This window comes from Haliaeetus leucocephalus, unplaced genomic scaffold, assembly GCF_000737465.1.
Source record: "Haliaeetus leucocephalus isolate CR32 unplaced genomic scaffold, Haliaeetus_leucocephalus-4.0 Scaffold160, whole genome shotgun sequence".
Classification (NCBI taxonomy): domain Eukaryota; kingdom Metazoa; phylum Chordata; class Aves; order Accipitriformes; family Accipitridae; genus Haliaeetus; species Haliaeetus leucocephalus.
In genome coordinates, this window is record NW_010972596.1 from 1012720 (window position 1) to 1034881 (window position 22162).

General features: G+C 41.7%; 2 protein-coding genes across 4 annotated transcripts in view; one reads left to right on the forward strand and one right to left on the reverse strand.

The window, feature by feature from the left end:
- Positions 1-11698, forward strand: part of ECHDC1 (ethylmalonyl-CoA decarboxylase 1) — a 41151-nt gene extending 29453 nt beyond the window's left edge. For both annotated transcript variants that reach the window (XM_010562500.1, XM_010562499.1), the window contains exon 7: positions 8162-11698. In XM_010562500.1, coding sequence (XP_010560802.1) covers positions 8162-8567 — 406 coding nt within the window. In that variant the 3' untranslated portion in view covers positions 8568-11698. The remainder of the gene's footprint in view (positions 1-8161) is intronic.
- A 1834-nt stretch (positions 11699-13532) lies between these two features.
- The window catches only part of RNF146 (ring finger protein 146), a 10356-nt gene continuing 1726 nt past the window's right edge, over positions 13533-22162 (reverse strand). Inside the window, exons 1-2 of one of the 2 annotated variants that reach the window (XM_010562497.1) lie at positions 18960-22162; positions 13533-15300 (exon numbers count right to left, since the gene is read on the reverse strand). The exon at positions 18960-22162 is cut by the window's right edge and continues 1726 nt beyond it. In XM_010562497.1, the coding sequence (XP_010560799.1) occupies positions 14241-15299 (1059 nt within the window). In that variant the 5' untranslated portion in view covers position 15300; positions 18960-22162 and the 3' untranslated portion in view covers positions 13533-14240. The remainder of the gene's footprint in view (positions 15301-18959) is intronic. The other variant, XM_010562498.1, reaches the window with a different exon arrangement.

Below are 22162 nucleotides of genomic sequence, written 5' to 3' on the forward strand. Positions count from 1 at the left end.
AAAATTCCATATAATCTGTAAGGCAATTTGAAAAGAGCTGTGAGAAAAGTGAGCTCTCGTGTTGGTGAGATTTCTTAGGCTGGCATCAAGCCTACTCCTTTGACACCAAGTTTTAGAGCGTGCCTAGAACACTCTGTACTTGGGAGGCTTGGTAGGATTTTTTATTTTCATTTTGGTTCTTTGGTATCATTTTAATTTATTTAAACCTCAAGTAAAGAAGGTGTATTGTTTTGCGTTTGGTTTTGGTTTTTTTTTAATGATCAACAGGATTTGAGAGGTGACTTTCTGATGGGCTTACTAAAATAGTAGCTGGACCTACTTCTTTCCATTGCATTCCTGTAGTAAAGGTTACAGATTAAAGCTCACAAACAGGAAAGATCATTAATGTGCACAGTCTTCTCTTACCCTATTGAAATTTGGGATTGCAGAGCAGCTTCGTGCAATTGTGTCCAAGATATGCACAAGGGACGTAGTTTCCCTGAAATCTCTTAAACCATTTTGTCTTTATTTTTGTATTCTTCCGTGGTTACCATTTGGGCATCTGTCAAGTGAATATCTGTGACTAAAGGATTTTCAGAAAGAGCAGAGATCTGGGGGGTTGTTTTGATGATGCCAGTCTGCACGGACTATCACCAACAGCACGTACGACGAATCCTTAGTTTTATCGGTTTTACAGTATTTTCACTTTGGAAGTCTCACTTCGTGTTGCCACAGCTCTGAAGCAGCAACTGCCGTAATGTCTAATGGTCTTACTCTTTCTGTGCATAGGGCAGAAACATGAGAAGCTCTCCATGCCAGAGAAGATACGGCAGAGGAGCAGGGGGAATTAATACTAGCAAGCTGTGCTGCGAAAGCGTGGAACAGTTGTGGCTGGCCGATATTCACTGCATTGCTACAGTTAAAAAATCTGCTAAATAGAATTAGCAAGGAGTTATTGATTAAATGTTTAATCGGGGCTTTTTGATCCTTTAAAACCTATCCAATTAATCAAGTGAGATTGAAAGATAAGTGAAATTATGGCTTTTTTCAGGATGAATCCACTTGTTAATATTGTCATAGAATTGGGGGGGGTTGGTAATAGACGGTGTAGTACGATAGCTGAATTTCAGAAAAATTTTTAGCTGTTTTGTCTAGATAATCACTTTACAGAGAACCTAGGTAATTATTTGATGGTGTAGTGATAAAGAGACTGATGAGACACTGCACTGGATAGGCAGAGACCGATTAATTAGTCCCAACTTGCTTTTTTGGAGGAGACTGTCTTATTCTTGAGGATCTAATTCTAACAGCATCTGTCATGAAAATTGAAGTTAAGAGTGGAAACTGCTCATCAGCAGTTTTGCTGACTAGCTCATTTGTTTTAGTGTGGTACTGCATATTTCTTCTGCAGAATATCATTCCCACAGTACATTGCTGCTTCAATATTCATTTTTATTGCAAAAATTACTTGTTAATGCAGTTGTTGTTTTAAGGTGAGTTTCTGCAATAACGATGGAAGGCTTGTGTATTGGAATATTGAGCAAGGCTAGAACTAGTTTTTTTTTAATTAAAGATGAAATGTTGTACACTCTGCAGTTTGATACTGATGAAAGTATTCCTAGCCTTTCCAGTAAGATTTATGGTCCTAAGAATATTTTGAGAGACAAAGTACTTATACAAGACAAGTTGTCACTGTTAGAACACAATGTTGTCATGTAATTAACTATCAGTAGGTTTCCAGGTTAGGTCTCCGCAGGCACAAGCTGCAGCCTTAACTTTAGTCAGTACTCTCAACTTCAAGTTTTCTGTGGCTTTGTGAAGATGTCAAGGCAGTGGTTTGTATTCAGGTCTTTTTTTCAAGGCTATACTCAGGAATTACTTCTGTTGTTAACAGATTCTGGAAAAGGTAGGGATGAGTTTTGCAGCAAATTGCCAAGGAACATTCATATACGAGGCCTCAAGAATTTGTGTCTTAACGCTAAAGAAGTTCTGTAGTTTCTTAGATGTGCACTAACGCCTGTCCGTGTGTGGTGGGGAGGATAGGTTTTAGAGATATTAAATGGGAAGGCACATGATATCTGGTGTATCTTCCTGACTAAGATTTGGAACAGGTATCAGAGGTGGATTGAGCACTAGGCACGTGTTAAAACTTGCAGGGCCACCTGCCTTGCTAAGGAAAATGGCAAGGAGGCAGCAAGCCTGGAGGTTTCCAAACTGCAGTCTGTGCTACCTGAACCGTTCAAGATAGTGTGCGGTTGCAGCAGTGCTTGACTCCCTGTGCAATGCTCCTTGCCCAGGCTTCAGGCAAGATCCCTTAGCACCCTTGCCCGAGCCAAGGAACCAAAGCTCCAGAATTGGCTGGCCGCATTTGCAGCCAAGGGGCTGGAAGCATCAGAGGACATCACCAGGACTTGGGTTTTTGGGGCAGGGCAGGTGCCCCCAGCATGTGCTGCAGCCACTAATCATGGGTTTGCTCAGCCCTTTTGTGACTGTAGGAAGAGCTTTATTCTGCTGTCGGCTGAAGACCCTTTCACACGCTTACATCTCCTCAGGCATGGACGGACCTTGATTTTCATGTGCCGTAATGGACAGTGCAGGAGATCCCAGCTATTCAGATCCTGTAGTTATACAGAACTCTGGATGCCTATGGCAATGCTTTTGTCTCCAGTGAAAGATTCAAGGTGACTTCTCTCTTTTATGGAGATGTTTTTGCTTTTTGCACCCAACTACCTACTTCTACCTCATCTGAACAGCTACTGTGTTTCAGCTGTCCACTTTAAAGGTTTTTGTTGTTGTTGTTGTTGTTGTTGTTGGGGTTTTTTTTCAAAGCCAGAGATTTAGTATGCTGCCTAGAAGATATTACTTGATATATGTGGTGCACTGGGCCAACCTGAAATAAAGGACCTCTGTTTAATCACAAATCAGGGCTTTTGTTGAACATATAAAGGAACAGGTAGTTTAGTTCTTACTCTGATGCTATAAATTCAACAATCGTAACTCTCTCTTGCTTTGTTTTAACTTACTGTAACACCCTAGTTGACTAAAAACATCCCATCTACTGCATGGGTTCAGCAGCACTTTCATTTTTTTGGTGGGTTTTGCGTGCATCAGCAAGAGAGAGGAGATCAGATTACAGATATTACCTGTGTAACTCTCTGTCTGCTGCCTGAGTGACAGTCACTTGCTGCAAGAACCCACCGCCAATACTGGGATATCCTGTGCCCCTTGGGATGCTGAAGAAGTGTAAGGAAGATGGAGTGAGACTATGAGGTGCAAGGTGCAGGTGAAGTGATGGGACAGGGACGGTATTTTGAGTGTTGAGAAGGTGCAGTAGGAAAATGGAAGAAGTGGACAATGGACTCTGGCTTTCTTGCTCACTTAAGATCCAGCATGCATTTGAGAGCTGCTGCTGTGGTGGATGGGCCCGGTAGCACTTGCCAAGTAAAGTTACAAAATCCTGAAGTAGTCACACCTGAGCTTTTGTCACTTGCAAGCAAGGTCATCAAATTTTCATGCCCACCTGGCAAAACAAGTTCCATTTGCATGATAAACACTGATTATCCACAGATAATGTCATACCTGACCTGTAACAAATTCTTGAACTTGCACTCCCCAGCAGTGTGTATTTTAAAAAGCTGATTTGGCCACATGTCAGCATAGCACGGCTGTTACTTAATTTAACAAAAGTTAATTAACCTGATATCATATCGATGAGTGTATTGGAAAAACATACGTATTTGGGAAAGTGTATGACTGGACTGTACCTCAACTTTGTTCTGTTATTTGCGGGTTAAAACAAATGTTTGGCCCTTGATAGCCTTCCTACTGTTACCGTTTTCCTAGTGGTTTTCTTTTTTCTTTAATGTTGCTGTTTTCCTGTGCTTAAAATAGTTGTGTGTGTGGTTTGGATGGCTGGTTGAAAGCCTTTGATATCAATACTGTATTCTTGCCGTCTTCACTAAGTAATGACAGTCGGCCAAAATGCACGTGTGGCTGACCATGACCATTGCTTTTCACGTCGGCTGTCTTGCATCTATGTTTTGCAAAAATATCCAGTTGTATTTGAAAATTTCTCATTATTTCTGTAACACTTGCTCTACAGCATGTTAAAATTACAGCTGTCTTTTAATTTAAAATTTATAGAAGTTAGCTGATTTGATGAGGGAACTTCCTATGACCCAAGGCATAAGCTTTGCTTAATATTTATGCCGATTGGTGGTTTGAGAGCAGGAGGCCAAAGTATTTGTGGGGGAGGTAAAAGTCACCTCCTGTGTTTCTGGCTGCCCTCTCTCACTATAACCATAGCTGAGAACCAGGTGCTGCAGCCCTGCGTGATGCCAGCTGCCTCCCACCATGGTGTGCCAGTCTCACGCCAGTTAAAAGGAGAAGATTGGAAGTCAGGAGCTGTGTCCTTATGTGACACTGGGATGGGAACAAAATCCAGGCTGCTGACAACGTGTTTAATGTTTTAGGCTTCCTTTTTTTTCCATCATGTGTTTCAGAAGCATAGTGGTAGCTTTTAAAATGCATAAAATAGAGGAGGTTATTTATCCCTCCCTAGTAAACTTTATTAGTGCCTTTGCCCTGTCAGAGTGCTGAGCAGAATTCAAACCCCGAAGTCCAGGAAATTATGAGATAAAGGCCAGCACAAACCTTAATGTAATCTTAATTCTGCCCAAGGACCTGATGATACCTGTTGGAACAGTTCAGTAACAGGAGTACCATAAAAAGCAGGTGTGAAAAACTGAGAAAATACATTTTTGTTTGCATTTTCAGCTTTCATTGTATATGTTCCAGCTTAAAGTAGCTGGGAAATACTTTAGCAAAGGAAAGCGTACCTGTTAGCTCGCAGCAAGTGCTGCCTTCGAGGAAGCAAGTGGACCTGTTTAAGGATGGGATTTGTTAGGTTGCGTTGTTAATGGCAAACAAGGTTTTCTTCTCACGTGCATTGCCGGTGATGTGATGTGATGCGATGCGACGCGACATGACAGTTGGTAGTTGGTGGGCGCAACGAGATGTCATGGAGGGAAGGAATCCTCCGATCAAAGGTGGAGGATTTGTAACATTTAGTGCATCTGAGAACATTTTAAAATGTACAGCAGGAACATTTGCTGTAGATCTTTTTTGCTTTAGATGACTAACCCAAAGTTGGCTGTGGCCCATGGTGGCTCTGCTTTCTTCCTAGGGGTGTTGTAGTGCTCGTAACATGGAAAGACGATGTTCTTAAAGAAGGTTTCAGCTGCACTTTGGTGCTTATATTACCTTAGCCTCTTATTTCCAATTTAAGTTGTGAGGATTTTGCTACCCTTCACATTTCTGAAGGATGTTTCTGCTTGTAAGGTCTTCAGATATTTTGTATGTTAACTACATTTAATAAATATTTTTTCAGTATTGTCATGCAACAGATTTTCTTCTTTTTTTTAGGGCAGGGAAGGCATGTGTCTAGGAGCCTAACAGTATGATGTTCCCCTGGGATACAGGAGACCTGGATTTTAATTCCCTTGACCTGGAAGACAAGAATAGGCATACTGAGTCAAATCAGGGTTCATTTTGTATTCATCTACTGTTCTGTCTCAGGCAGGGCCAGTACTAGGTGAATAAGGTATCAACAGCTCAGCAGCAGAACGGTACTTCGGTCTTTTCAGCTTTTTGATGTCTGCCTCTTTATGTGTAGTAATGCTTGATGTACTTTTCTTACATAAATTCATCTAATGAGAGATCAGATCTGTCATGTCTCAGAAGGTAGACTCAATTCCTTTCATAAAATAAAAAGGGAAATATTTATGTGAGACTACAGCTGGTGATGTTCTGAGGCTGATCCCAGGCTAGCTCGGCAGCGGCACATGCCTCTTCAGATCTGAGCCCGGGTCTCCATGGTTTCCTTGGGCATGGGGACTGGAAGCGAGTGGTGTTCCTGACAGAGTGTGATGGGTGGTTTCTGTAAGAAATGGTGTGACTTCAGGAGAGGATTCTTAGTTGAACAGTCTGAAAAACTGTAGATACCTTTCTTAAGCCTGAAGGCAGTCCAAGACTACCTTTACACCTTCTGCTGACCACCACTTATCTCAGTATTTTCTGTGGAGCTTGTTCAAAGGAGCACTGTAGGGCGAAGTGAATCCCAGTGAGGTCCTGGAAGTTGCAGCCTCACAGTCTCTCTATGGATTTAGCTGTCAGTGTTTAATTTCCTTTCATCGTGTTTGGTTCCATTTTCTCAGAGGGAGGTGAAGACTGTGCAGGGTAACAGAGCCTTTCCCACATACTAAACGTTTTCAGCTTTTTTCTTGTTGGCATTGATGGATCGGCTGTTCTTAATGCAAAATTTAACTTCCCATATGAACTTCAGAGCGCATTGACCCAACTTCGAGATGAGTCCGTACGCTGCCCTCGGGACGTTCACTGAAATGCCTGTCCTGAACCCCAATGCCTGGGACAGTCTCAGATTCAACATACAAACACAACGTTGTCCTACTGACCCACAGTGGCTGTCTTACGAGACTGCCTACAGGTTGTCTAGCATCAGATGCCTAGCTGCATATGACAGTTTCTTTTTTAATGCTTCACATCGCTCAGCACAGGTAGAATTAAGCCCTTAATAATGTTTTCATTATTGCTTTCCCGGTAGGACACTGGGTGTCAGCAAATTGCAAAGTAAGCTGAGCCAGTAAAGGAATTCTGGAATACTTGCAGAGTTCCTTTTGGAGAGGAGAGACCTGAGCTCCTGTGATTTGTTGGGTTTGGGAAGCACTTGCTAATGTTAGCTAAAAGCCTTTCCTCCCCTGCAATACTCTGCTCTCTTCCTTTTGTCACACGACCTTCCTCTCCTATCTCTACAAAACGGCTTTCATGCAATCTGGCATGTCAGCTGTTGCCTTTGTGCATTGTGTTGGGTCTGGGATAAAGCGTAAGCTCTACAGCCCTGGTGCTTTATAGTACGGCGTGAACACTGATGGTGCTCTGGTTAAGAAAAAAGCAACCAAGCAAACTTACAATTAACAATAACTAATCAGATTTGGGAACTGTGAGCTCCTAGAAGTAGCTTCATTTTTAAAGGTTTTCTTTTTCTTGCCCATTTAAAGCTCCTCACCTTGGTGTTTTTGTTATGGAAAACTGCATTGGTAGGGAACAGACTTGTGTGTACATCTTAGTATTACATGATTTATCTTCAGAAAGCTAATTAGTGCTTGAAGTAGAAGGTAATCTACTTCACAAGTATAATTTACGTCCCTTGTCTTAGAAACAGCAGCAAGCAACCACACTGCAGGACATCACCTTAAGAAAGAACAAGTACTGGTCTTTTTCTGTACATCTTTTCTGTATGTTCCTATTTCTAGAAGCTTTTTCTGCTACCCTAATGTGTGTCAGTGTGAACGCTATGCAGACACAGTACAAGCCGCTGCAGCAGAGCTCCTCCGGGGAGGTAGCTTGATCAGCCCTAGGGTGAGCTCTTAAATAGGGGAGGTGACAGACTGTAGAAAAGAGGCAGAGATGTGAAATCTTTGAAAAGAGGAATATGACTCTACCTTCTGGGGGGGGGGCAATTCTGTTACACACTGTAAGCATAAATAGAAAGCAATTCTATTATATGTTGTGGGCCATAAGTCGAGCATCCATCCTGACTTCCCTTGCTGTAGAGAGCAGTTAGAAATCAAACTCACATGGACCCTCTAAAGTACAGAACTAAAAAAACCCCAACTGTGCTATAATCAAGCACCAGGGTGCTGACAGAACCTCCCTGGTGCAGATCAGTACTAAGACCACGATCCATCCTCTTGAGAAATACGTTTTGTGTGTTAGTTTGCTTGGTTTTTACTCAAAACCCTGTTGGTTTAGGCATGAATTAGCAAGGCAGCGTTGGCACTGTGAGTAAGCGTGACATGCCTTCCGTCAGCCATCCTGTTTTCAAACACTTTTTAGAGCTGACTACAGGTATTGGTGTGGGCACTAAGCATCTTTACTTGCGGCAGCCTATGTATCTCATTTTGAGAAGGGCCAAAAGCTGCAGCCAAGGCACCGGGTGATGTAAAAATGAAGGTGCTCCAGCTCTGGCTGTAATCAACGCGCTGTCAAGTTGATCAGCCTTTGGAAGCAGAGGGGAGGAGAAAATAGAAAATGGAGTGCCGGGGAGCTGAAAACGGAAGCCGATGCACGGTTTGACCTCCGCGTGTTTGTTCTTCGTTGACAGATTGATGACGCCTGGGAGCGAAATTCGCTTTGTCCATAAGCACATGGGGCTGGTGCCGGGCTGGGGAGGAGCTGCCCGGCTGGTGGGCATCGTCGGCAGCGGGGCTGCCCTCCGGCTGCTGAGCGGGGCTGCCCGGCTGGACCCCGAGAGCGCGCTGCGCCTTGGGCTCTCCGAGGAGACGCTGTCCTCTTCGGACGAAACTGGAGCGCTGGAAGAAGCCCGAGCCTGGCTGAGTGGGTACACGGAGGGTCCAGCCAGTGTGATTCGGGCTGCGAAAGAGGTGGTGACAGCGGGAAGGGACCTACCGGTGGAAGCTGCCCTAAGGAGAGAGAAGGACGTTTTCGGAACTGTGTGGGGCGGGCCTGCCAATTTGCAGGCGTTGGTTAGAAGACCAAAACATAAATGACAGCGCATAAGAAATGTTCTTGACCTTTTTGCAAACAAAGCTTTCGCTAAAGCAGGCATTAAACGGAACCATTTAAGGGCTTGTTCATTTAAACTGGCGCTAACGTTCTTGTCGCTCATGTCAGGCAGACACATTTGGTGTGCAACCACAGAGAAATCCCCGGCAGATTCTTTACTGTCCTAATCACCCGCTGAATGGCGATCAGTGAAATTAGTATGTAAAGGTAAATAATGTGCTGAGAATAGAACTATAATTCTTTTGGAATGAGACTGAAGATTATTTTCTTTGGAGTTAATTTTGTTTTTCTAACTGGTATGGAAATTAATTGCTTGAAAAATAGGAGGTTTGTTTATTTGCAGAACAGGTGCATCTAAAGCTGCGACATATGAGTTCCCCAACATGAGACCAGTGTCTAAGCAGCTTTGGAGGGATGATAACTGGTGAGATGATAGTTTTTATTTTTTCATCTTCAGTCAGTTCTTTGCATAATTGCTGAGAAAGTAGCCAAGGATACTTCAGTTTCAATGGTGATTTTTACAGGAGCAGCTCTAACTCCCTGAGGAGCTTATAGGCCTCATTCACTGACAGTGATTCAGGTCTTTAAATGCATTTAGGTTTCTTCTCACTGCTCAAGGAACCAACCACCCACGTACGCATCTGCACATTCCCATAGCCTGGACCTGTGCTGCTGAGCACATGCAAAGCTGCTGACCCGATTCTTTACATAGAATCTAGCTGAAATCTTGGAAGGCCATGATGTATCACGCTCCCAGGTGGGATGTCCTTGACTGACTGGGTTGCCTGAGTACTTCACCATTCTGGAACGACTTGTGCGTGGATCTGTCTACGTCTTACTTCAGAGTATTTTTACTGCTAGGGCATATTTGGGCTGACCGGAAGATTTGAAACTCAGTCTCCACTTCATGCCTGTGACTGTGCAAGTAATTAGATAACTCGGTGGGCAGGGTTTTCCCTTTAGAAATCAGAAACTGGCACCCAGTCCCTGCTTTGGCAGGTGATTCTTAAAATGGAACATCTGTGAGAGCAAAAGCAGGCAGACATATCCATGTCGGAGAGTTTCCTCTACTGTTGGTTAGGATGCACTTGTCTCTAAATCAGCAGGGGCTGAGATCTGAGCTCGGGGGAGCACGTGAAGGAGGAAGTTTTGGGCTGTGCAACATTGACATGCGTTCTCGCTCTGACAGGGCATAACTAACTCTAGACATGTGGAATAAGCTCCCTTAGGAAAAGGAGGTGATTCCTTGGATGGAAATCCCTGTTACAACTTCTACTGTGGCAGGATTCCTGAGTTTTAGACAGTGAGGTAACTGTGCATGTGTTTGAAGATCGTGGGGCAGATCAATGACGGGAATTAGGCTTGATTGCCTGTTAAGATTCTGCAGCTTTTGAGCAGATGCTGGGCTCTGCTGGGGATGTTTTACTATATGGCTTTCACAGCAGGGAGTGTGTATAGCCTGAAGCAACCAAAAGAAATGCTGAAGAAAGGGATGCGTTTGGAGCTGGCATCTCCGGGAGGATAAGGAACTTACACTGCCCTGTTGATTCAGCCTGTCTGCCTTCACACCTGAAACTGCTGCTGGAGGAAGATTTCAAATTTCTCTTCCCCCAAAAGAAGGTTCAATTTTTACTTCCAGGTTAGAGACAGGAATGGGAACATGGGAAAAGAGTAGTGTTCTGGTTTGTGCCTCTTCCCCCCCCTTCCCCATTTTTCTCCGCTAGCTCAGTTGTTAGTCCCATGTGCAGCTGGGTTCTTGCCCGTGCTCTAAAGGACTTCAAACCCATTACTTCTGAAATACGGGTGTTTTAATATAGTCAGGCAGTACTTGACTGTTTAGTAATGAACCTGTTCCGCTTTTCCTGAAGTTCCTCAAGACTCGCGAGGGATTCCAGACTGCCAACGTCACTGAACCTTCAGAGTGGGCTCCAGTCCATGCTCCTCCATTTTGAAGCACTGTCGTGAGTCAAAAAACTGTGCTTTAAAGGGCAACTGGTTATGTCTTTGCTAGTAGTAAGAATAAACTTGCCATTACTAATACTGTCATTATGATTTTTAAATGGGTGTAAAAATTGCTTAGAACCTGAGAGACCCTTGAATCATTTGGGTGGTTTGTTTTTTTTATTTTTCAGGTTTGCCAGGCTGTTAAGGCTCATTAGTGTATTCAGTGCAATGGGTGATATAAATATGAAAGGGAGGAAATTATAGCAGAAAAGCAGAATCTGTTTTACTTGCATGTTTTGAACTAGACCTGTGCTGCCAGTAAGTGAAACTCAGTATGTACACCTATTGGGGACCTCTTTCCATGAGCTTGCTTCTCATTTCACCAAATGCATTTCCCCAGCCATCCTCTCTGATTTGTATCAAAGGCCAATGTTTGCTTCTAAGAACAGGACCAATAATTAGCTAGTACTGAGACACTTTCAGATAAGGGAACAGAAACTCGTTTTGTTGGAATCACAAATATACCAAACATAGCTACAGGAGGTTCTGAAGATAATTACACGTGTTTGTTTTGACCAAGGATTTTGTGAGCAGCCTAATACTGTATTCTCTGGTTTCTTTTCTGTTTTAAAAGCAAGCACAGCCCTTCATATGAAAACCGGCCTAAGTAAATTACCATGAGTGCTAGCATGAGAGCTCCAGACTGAGTGAGATTAAATGGAATTCCATTTTACCAATTTCAAACCTAAATGCTTTATTTCATAAAATACTTGATCATCTGAAAGTGACAAATACCTGCAACCAGCACCTGATAAGCATTTATATTTTCTTTACAGTTATTAAAGACTACAAGCTTCATTTCGGTTTTTGTTCCCCTTCAGAAATGGCCTAAAACCAAACAAGCACTAAATGCACAAAATAAATTAGAAACCTCAAAACTGATACTCCCAGTCTTCTAATTAAACGGTGTGCTAGCTTTTGTGTTTCCTAGGGGTTAGTTTGCGAGGTCCCTCCTCGGCAAACTAGGTTTCCCGTTACATTGTGAAATGCCCGTCTTGTTCTCTTGCCTCTATGCACTGGGACAGCCTGAGTGCTTCATGGGGGTGTGGATTCTGTGCCAAGCGTTTGAAAGTTGGATTCTAGAGATTGCTTTTAGCAATATAGATACTTTATCATATTTGCTGCTGACAGAAATATACTTACCAAATGGGCAGTCTAGGCAAGCTAGGTGTTCTTGCTGAATGCTTGGTTCACTGTGTGATTTTTTTTTTTAACCATGACATAGGAATCCTATGTCTGTGGTTATCTGTTCTGGAAATGAAGAGATGCAGTAGATTTTATAGTGCTTTAATTTCCTTTCCATTCTGCTCCACTGTGCATTTCTCTAGCTATGCTGTACAAGTTGAAAATCACTTAATGCAAGGAGTAACAGAAAACCACATAATGCAGTGTGGCTGTGGCTTAGCTAAAATTGACAGAGAACCCATCTCCTACTGAAGGTAATAGTTTAAATATAGGATGGGAATTACCGGTTACTACTTTTTCCTTGCTTGATCTGGGGAGTGCATTTGCTACTCTGATGATTGGCTATTAAGCTCTCACCAGCCTTACTTTAACTAATTTTAGTACTTCACAGCTGCAGTCGGCCAGCAAGAGCCAAAAGCAGCATTATGGGTGTTTGGCTGAACAGAGGTCTGCCTCTCTGCTTTGGTCAAGAACTCCCAAGGGTAATCACTGATAAAATTATTTGTAGACTGTTTTGGCTGAAAATCCTGAAATTAAGTATATAGGGAGTCAAGTTCTTGTATTTTGCTTCTTGCTTTCTGCAATAGTACATACCCTCACATGAAGTAAAATGTATACACATAGCAGAAGTGTTCTTACTGAAGGTTTTTGCAGCACAAAGTCAGACTTTGATTAGAGCCACTGTGTGCTAACTCAAAACAGAAATAAGACAGCTGACAACTAACAAATAAAAGAAAAAAAGCATTCCATCCTCCTTCCTTCTGAAGTCCATGTTAATGAGCTGGCTTATTTCGTTGTGGAACGGGAAGGTGATTGTAAAAAATCTGTGATCAAGAGCATCCGTTCCTAGCTGAGAAAGAAGGTAATCTTCCTTCTTCCAGCTTAGTCTCTTCTGCACTTTTCCTTTGTTCGCTGACCCACTGATCTCATCTGTGGGCAGAGGAAACAAACTGGAGGCCTGGCACAGCTTTGCCCAAGATTTGACATGTCAGCCATCATTACAGTAAGGAGAATATTTTAGAAATTTAACTCTACCATTTTTAAAAATCAGCCCTTTTAGTTCCCTTCAGATGGTTGTTTGCCTACAACTTTTGTCTGAAGATGCATAGTACCTATGTATCAGCTACTGTCCCTTTCTATTCAAGGATATGTGTACTAAGAATTGGAGTTCAATTAGCCTTATTTTAAAGATTGAGTCCAGAGTCAGCTAATGCTGTTTCTCAATTTGAAAAAAATGTAAAACAACTGCCATAGACAGGAAAGACAAGCTGTGCTTTTCAAGATCTGGCTTCCAACCTTCTCTAATACACAGCAGTCAGTTTGTAGCAATCTAGGAGACACATTTCTAGTACAAGCACAAAACTACCTTTTCTGTGCTGCCACTAGTTTTGCTGTGAAGAACAGATAAAAAGCAATATAGTCCTTAACATGTCTTCTCTGTTATAGGGGCAAGTTTGATAACTTACGCTCTTTTATTTCAACATTACTGCTGTTAAAAATAAAGCTGTGTGTGATACTTCTGCCTGCCATAACAGTGAAGCGAGCTTTTGGATGAGCAGTGAGTGCTAAGCCTGCAACTCATAATTTTTCAGCAGAAAGATATACAGTGTTGAGTTTGAGAGATGGCCAGTCAGGGATGCAAGAACTTCAAGATACCACTCAGAGCCAGTCCTCCCTTTTGGCAAACACAGGAAGCTGTTTTATGACAGTTTTCTTTAAAGTTCCTCCAGTGAAGTTCAATTAAACTGGAGACATATCTAAGATTGTTACTGATAAAATGTAGTTTTATTAAATTATAAATTCCGTAACAAAAACGAGACAGATCAAGAAAGACCTCAAAAACAAAACTACAAGGACTAGATGGCAAAGCCAGTGAAAATGCCATGAAGAGTGTATAGGTAAGAATTTGCAACAAAAGTTAACAGCATTTTTACATTTCCATTGAAGGAAGGTAAATGATTGCTCTTGTCTAGTAAAAACACATTTTAACTCCAAACTCACATCTATTTTCTCACATTAAATTAAGCATCCTGCTCACACCCAGCATCTTGCCTGCTCCCACACTGCTTTAGTGTTCTTTTCATACATCAATCCATGCAGAAAGTAGTAAGACACTTAATGCAACAGTCAGATAATGAAGACAATTCAAGTTGTACAGCAGATATACATTGGCCAAAAAGGGATCGAGTATCTCCAAAGGGAAAATGCTACAAAATAAACACAAGACATTTTCAAGAAAACTGGGTATTGCTAAGCAGCTTTCAAACCATTAACAGGACAACCCAGTTTCGTACAGTTAGAGTCTTCCAGCTGAGACATATTAAGAGACTTGAGTTAAACAGGCCAAATCTGTTTCTCCCCCTCACCCCACCCTCCCACCAAACACACTGCTAGGTTTGAGTGCAACGCCAATGTGGACAGAAAATTTACAGATACAGGACTGAGTTTTTAATCGCATGGCTCTAGATTTAAACTTCAGTGACTGTGCACTGTCCATCTGGCCTTCTAGACCTTACGCTTGTGTTTACCCCCCCGCCCCCTGCCACTGGTCTATCCGCTCCCGACTGGCTTGCGTTTGCACTCGAGTGTCTCTGCTGGACAGAGGACAGGCGTTGCTGAAGGTGGGCCGATACATCCTCGCTATCGCTGCTAGCATCCGATTCGGTCTCCTCAACAGAGGTGTCAGGGGCTGGCACCCGACCAGAAGATGATGATTCGTGGTCTTCTTCTCCCTCTCCTCTATGACTCCTTTCAGCCATACTGTCTCCATTTATTTGTAAGTGGGCAAAAGAGTTCTCTAGAGAATTGCTCGCATCTGGTGATGGCGTTGAAGGACTCACCAGCTGACCATCCAGTGACGGCAGGGCCCTAGCAGAAATGGATGCTAGAGGCTGCACAGCTGCAGCCCCCAGCGTCAGTGTGCTGTCTGCACCATCGGCAGAGCTCTCTCTTGCCAGGTTGACAGTGTTAGCATCACAGTCCAACCTCAAGCCAGCCACTCCCTTCTTTGGTATATCTATTATGTCCCGTTTTATTTTTCTGCGGCGTCCGTGCTCATTTCTCCTATACTGAACCATATTTTCCAGATCTGCTACGTATAAAAACCCAGCGATTAGCATTTCAGTGCTCTTTTTACCCTTGGAAAAGGCATCTTCCAGCTCTCTGCTGGTACGTTCATCATACTGCCACCAACCATTTCTACCTTCATAGTACCAAGCGTATTCTCCATTGCCTCTGCTTGCCGCTTTGAGTTCTTCTGGTGACAATAAAGTTGGCTTGTCAAGAAAATCCTCTGGAATCTCCTGCCGGCAGAGTGCACACCGCTTCCCAAGCCAAGAAGCTCCCTTCACACACAGATAGCAGAAAACGTGTTTACAAGGCAGACTTACTGGATGGACACATGTTTGCAGACAGATAGCACATTCGGGGACTGTCAGGGAAGGTGCTGCGTTAGCACACGACTCATTCGTCTTCCTGTTTGTGGGAAGCATGTTGATTGAATGATCTATTTCACCACAGCCAGCCATCCTGCAAAGGATCAAAGATAGATTTAAATCAGTTTATTCTGTCCACTGAAACTGGCACCTTACATCACCTTTGACCTCAACATCCACAAAATGAGATGGTTACCTTAAGTTAAGGTAAGTTATCATTTATGAAGCTCAACTCAAAGAAACTGATAGGTTAACATTCTGTTTCCTGAGCTGACAGACTAAATCAAGTACTGGGAGAATTTCTTTTGCTAATCACCAATCTTTATCTGTTTAATTTTCAGCACATTATCATGCCAAGTTAGAAAACAAGCTTTGGAATTTCCTCCGTTCTTTCTCTGAAGTAGGTGTTGATTAGTGAACCTCCAGTCACCCAGCTACTTTGGAGCCTCCTCAGGAAATTTTAAGAAGCTGTGGTTCTTTCCTGAAGAGGTGATCTAGCTGCAAACATTGCACTTAAAACTATCTCTCTTCACAATACTGGTGATCATCCGTTTAAGGGATTGCCTGAACAGTACCTCAGACTAGATTTCCACAGTAGAAAATATGCCTGGCAGCAGCACCCGGCTGAAGTATTCTCCCACTCTGTTTCTTAGTCCCCATGCACCAAGGTATACCACCCCTCAAACTGGTCTCAGAACAACCACAGGGCCGCAGAACAAACCAGATTTGAAAACTGAGGTAGCTTTTTCAAAAGACACCCTGGATTCCTTTTTCCTAAACGTCAAGCGAACTCCCCGATATAGCCAAGTGCACCTCAAAAGGAATCACTGCAGCCCGGCAGAAGCAGCAGTATACTGCAGAAGACACACAACCGTGATTCAGTTGGTTTGTGAAGTCACTGCCTCTACCTTCTCTGGCCATATCTTATTTCTGTCATTAAAGATGATTTTGTAACAAACACTTAAGACAGCAGGGAATGCAAAACTGTGTCACTTTGGCATTGTGTAGGATTTCAGTAGTTGAAAAATTCTAGCCTAAATATGCAAATGCTTTCTCAACTACATATTTGCCATGGCAATCTTTCAGTCTGTTTCATGGTAATTTTCCTTTTATGTTTGTATTTATTAGCAATCAAACCCAAACACCAGATATCAAATGAGGGAGAAGAATGGGCTTGGGGGACGCAGGCCTAAAAAGGTGCCTTTTTTCATTTAAATCCCTAAGGAACTTTGAGGCTGATCTTCAGCAAAACAGCCTTTCAGTGAAACTAGTCTTTGTTGTACAAGCACCTAGGAATAGTTCATGCAAAACGATCACAGGCACGTGGGCCAAAAGGGACCTTTAGAGGTCATGTAGTCCAGTCTCCCACTCCACATGGCACTGCCACCAATACTAGATAGATCAGCTGTGGCTTTGTCTAGCTGAGTTTTTGGAAACCTGCAAGGATGGAGGTACCACAACCTCCCTGGATGGCCTGCTCTAGTGTTATACATGTTCCTAACAGAATGTGTTACCTCAAGAGAAAATGCCTAGTGTTACTGTAAAAGCCTCCACTGCTTTAAACATCTTATGAATACATGCTGGGATTAAAAAAAAAAAAAAAAATTTATGCTTCAGCATCCGTGTTTATCTTTACAATAATATATTAAGGGCTATTTACTTAAAAATGTATTTCTGTATGCTGTTTGTTCCCTTCTATCACTATAATTTCCTCTCAAAAGACCAATGCCTCTTTAATCCATTTTTTATCAAATCGTTCTTTTAAAAGCTCTACAGCTCAAATATTTTTCCCCTGAAGTAGCACATAATTGTATCCACCTATGTTTCAGTTTCATATCTGAATTTCCTTCTCTGAGATTAAAGACAAATCTGCATACCAGTTCTTAAATCAGCATGCCAGACGCAGGCACAGCATTACCTACCACCAGCTAACTGTCGTTTTACTGTACAGTACACATCTGTCTGCAAGATCCATGCTAACAATGTTGTGAACAAGTTGCTTTCTGGGAGCCTCACACCTCTGAGGTTTTATTTTGCAACAGAATTCCACACCAAAACTAGGGGTTTATAACAAGACAGGGAAAGAAAAGCTATTGAGATTTCAGAATACCCACAAATACAACCCAACCAGCATCTCACAACAGAAGAGCTGAAAGAGAGATCCACATATTGATTAATTTGAGCTAGCCATGGCTGAAGTAAAGGATCTGAGTTTTCAAGTGCTCCCGTAATGAGATACCACTGTGCAAAAAGACACAGCAGCAGAGATTTTTACATCCACACTACAGTTCTACAAAAGGCTGCGCCTCCCTGAATACACTTTATAAGGTTATCCTTTTCAGAGTCAAAGAAAAGATTAAAACAACCTGTAGATTACATAACTTCTATACAAGTCACGTATCATAATTAAGATTTTGGAGGGGATTAAAATGCAATGCTGGGATTAAAAATCCAATGCATTTTGACAAATCAAATTCTGATACCATGAGCTAACTTAGTAGTAAACTAAAAGCAGAGTGAAAGCTCTCACCTGTTCCCTGAAAGCACAAAAATGCTAACATTTGAACTGTGCTCAAAGGGTCACTCAATTTGAGGGTTCTTTGATTCCTTACTAGAGCAAGACAATAATGCAGGATATGAAAAGAAAGGAGTAAATGCCTTATCTTGAAATTCCTCTGTGATTTTTAATGACTCGGAGGAAAATGTTATGTGTAAAATGAATGCAGCTGGAGGAGTAAACACTTATCTCTAAACAAGCACTACGCAGCACCATAAAACTCAAAAGATAAGCACAACTGCAGTTGCATGTGCTCAGAATGCAGGACAATTACGCACTTGAAGATTCAACTAAACTGATGCTGTCTCACTTTTTAAGGGAAGATCCAAATTAATCATTTTTTGTTTACCTTTTTAAGTATCAAATCTAGGTCATAGAGTTTGTTTATAAGCTGGTATAAGGATGTACACGCAGATTTTTATTGAAGAGGTAGTCCTTCAGAAAGGAGGAAAAACATCCAGGACTGCTATTGTGCTACATTATGGCTGTGGAAGCACTTTCATTGCAACTTCATGGAATTAAGAACTGAACAAAACTGACCACAGAATATTTTTCCTGAAATTAAGAGTAATATTTTATAACAAGGTTTAATCAAAACAGGCTTCGTATTAGAACTGTTATCAAACAGTAAAGCTCTGTTTTTTTGGAGGGTTGGGTTCCTTTAAGTCACTTCTGGCAACAGGGAAAATTCCATTATTGAATAGTGAGACTAAAAATTAATCAAACTCAGGGAGAAGTTCTAAAAATAATTTTATTTCAAGTATTTAGATCCTCAGTTCAGGTATAAATAAGTGAACAACAAGCATGTGAACACTGCATTTTAACATAAATACAGCCTAAAGCCAACTGACAAGGAGCTAGTCCACAATCTTGCCAGATCCCACCTATTATCCTTTTGTGGGGGTTTATTTATTTTTTTTAATTTTTAATATTAAAACATGTACTTAATTTGTAAACTTAGGGTGCACAGCCTAGAGCACCCTTCATCAACACACACAGTATGGAAGAGGTGATGTATAAAAACTTCATGAAAAGACCCTGGGCCTTCTAGGACTCTCCTGGACGAAAAAGTAAATTCCCACAAAACCACCTCAAAAATGTGTAATTTTTCAAACTCCAGGTCAAATTCTAACTGCAACTAAGCAGCCTGTCAAGGAGCTGACACGTGTAAGTCCATTAGCAAAACAACAGCTTACTTTTTCTGAATAATTTCTACTGAAGCATGCCACAAGACTAAAATGTCCTCTCTTCAGATGTCTCCAGCTAGGATGGCAGGTCTTCTTTCCCAAGGCTGGCTCATTCCTTACTTGTCCTGCCCAATGGTACACTACAGTGTTTCAGTTTCTCTGCGAACTAATGGAAAGCAAACAACATCACCATTACAACGCTGTACAGAGGCAGGAACGAGGAATATACAATGCCATGGTCCCATTACAGAAAAGAAATTACTAGGCTTTCATTTACCTGATGCAGGCCATTTTCAATAAAAATATCATCAGATTTCTGTTTTATTTCTTGCAATAAGCCATTTTGGCCCACAGTTTTGATGTCAATTATTTTGATGTCTGACTTCAGCAAATTATCTTTTTCTAAAGTATTATAAGAGGCAATTATCTTTAACTGTAGTAAGTTAATGGCTCATTTCCATAACGTGACCATGCACACAAAAGGAGAAAAAAGACCAAAGTTAGGAGCATGTTACATTTATGCAAATGTAACCTCTAATAAATGACTCCTTATATTCAGAAAATTTAAAAAGTCACAATGCCTTCCTAAACCTGTTTATAAAACTATCCGTATCATATCATTCCAAAGCACTATCTAGGCTTGTATCTTGTCTCTTAATAGGGGCTACTATCAGATGCTTGAGGAGAAAACAGTGCATGCCCTAAGTCCTCTCCATATTTCAAACAGTCTGTAGCCCAGAGCCTTGCGTCCTTGTCCTCTTTTTCAGAGATCACATGCATTCTTTTCATGAATGAACCTCAGAACCGTTCAGCACTTTTTTCTTTATAAATCTACATATGTATGTCCTCATACTAGCTTATAAACAAACTCTATGACCCAAGTTTGATACTTCACAAGGTAAACAAAAGAAGGATTAATTAGGACCTTCCTTTATTTCTTTATGAAGTGCTGAAGGGCTCCGAGGTTCATTCAAGGAGAATGAACGCATGCAAACTCTGAAAAAGAGGACAAGGATGCAACTCAGCCTCCACACCTCTGAGGAAATACACCCCTCTCCAGGCTAGCAGGTAACGTCAGTCACAATACATTTTGTGTATGTCACCAACCAGAATCTGAGCTAAGTAGTTTCACAAATACATAATAATCACTGAAAACCAGCAAGTGTCTAACATAACTAAATAACTCTACAGCAGTGGAGTAGGAATCTGCAAACTCAGAGAGGGCAGGGGGACCATCAAGACTGTACTGTCGCATTCTCTCACCCTAAACAGGAAGGTCTTGACCTACAAGAGCCACCCCTAGTTACAGAAAGTACTTGGGAATCCTCTGTAAAAAGACTGATGAGCCACAGAGTTTGTATCTTCCTTCTGGGCTGTAGGTTTCAAGATGATTCTTAAGCATTTTGAACTACAATTTCCAGTTGCTGCAAAACGTTACACATAGGAATGGTACGCAGCAGACCCGAGAATGTCACATCTTGTATTTCAATTTGCTCAAGGAAAGAATCATTTCACTATAAATACAGTGCAGATCAGACATGCAAGAGTCGAGCAAAGTCAAGGAGTGATAAGTCCCTGAGAGAACATGAAGCATTTAGTGTTATAGTACATAGTAATATAGTATTCTGTGCTATCGTCCTTCATCAAATGATCGAACTTTTATCATTAGTAACATCAGAGTGAAATGTTCAGATGACTTCAGTATAAGACACATTACTCAACTCTGTTATTTTCTTTATAGCTGAGCTCCGTGCAACATTCCGTGCAGCCATTTTTAGAAGGAGCTCCTAAGGAAAAATGCAAAAATTAACAAGCCTATCCACACCTTTTCTGCCCTTATCATTCTAGCAGCTTTCCCTTTCTTCACATGTCAATCTGAAACCAAGAGCTGCAATCGCATTAAAATTTTGGCTCTACTAATCCACTCAGACAAGATACTACTATGTTTGCTATGATCAAAGAGACAGTTGCAACGAGCTTGGTGCTGTGGGTGTGGTGTTCAGTCCTTCATCTTAGGAGCTGGCTTTCTGTTACTTCTGCAGGTAGCACATCATCAAACCAAATGCTATGTGGAGATGGGAGAAGAAGGTTGGGTCAGTTCTGGCAGATTTCTTAGGAAATAAAAATGCATGCACGTATTCAAGGTATGTAATTATACCTAGAAGAATCCAATTAGGGCATAATTATAGGATTAAGGTAAGGCAACTTTCTAATTGCTGCATAGCTCTTAAAACGAGCTAGCTCACAAACCGACTTCAAGTAACCTCTACATTTCATGACTTCGTTATTTATTTAATAAGGCAGTCTTGAAAATTTTACTAAACAGGATAAGACACTTGTGGTTACACACACACCCCCTTTCCTGGACAGTGACTCCTCCTTTAAAGTCAAGTGGGTAAGAGCTGTGTCCTATACTCAGCAATTAATTTTCTATGCTAGAAAAGCATGCAGTATGAGGAGTTACGCTATCTGAAGCGACCTGCAAGTATCCCTTCCTTCTGCACACTCACTAAATCCATAGATCCTATCACACACTGATTTTGAAACTTCCATTCAAGATGCAACACATGAAGGACAATCCCAGTGATGAGGAGCAAGAATTTAAATTGGGCAACATCCCCTCCCAAACTGAGGCCCAGTGAGCATTTTAACTGCTCTCTTTGTCCCCTTGAAAGTCTCTCAGGATGCTTGCTGGGAGAAGTCACATCTGCTTCTTCCACGCAACTTTAAGGTGTTGAAGTGGTGGAATTCCTACAGATCGATCTCCCAAAAATGATGTCAGGTTCTCCTTAAGGAAAAATTTCAAGCTTTCACTAGACCAAGACAGAATGAAATAATTTCTTGTTACCTCAGTCAGCTGTGCCCACTGGATTCCCAGTAAACTATGGGACCCAACACAATTTTTTTCCACTTTTCTCTTTCTTTGGAAAAAACAGCAACAATAAAAAAAATCCCAGAAACTCACATATTTAAGAAGCCAGCTCCTAAATGTCAATGAAGTGTTACCTCCAGTCTTAAGAAGGCTCTTCTGTAAGTAAAAGCTTAGCTTTTTAAAAACAAACAAGCATAAACCACGGGTACATTCAACTACCACCAGCTTCTAACCAAACCAGCCAAAGACTGTTATTTGAGTCCTACTTCAAGTGACAGATGATCTCACAAATTCTGCAACTCTGTACAGATTACTCTGAAGTAGATATCACAAAATCATC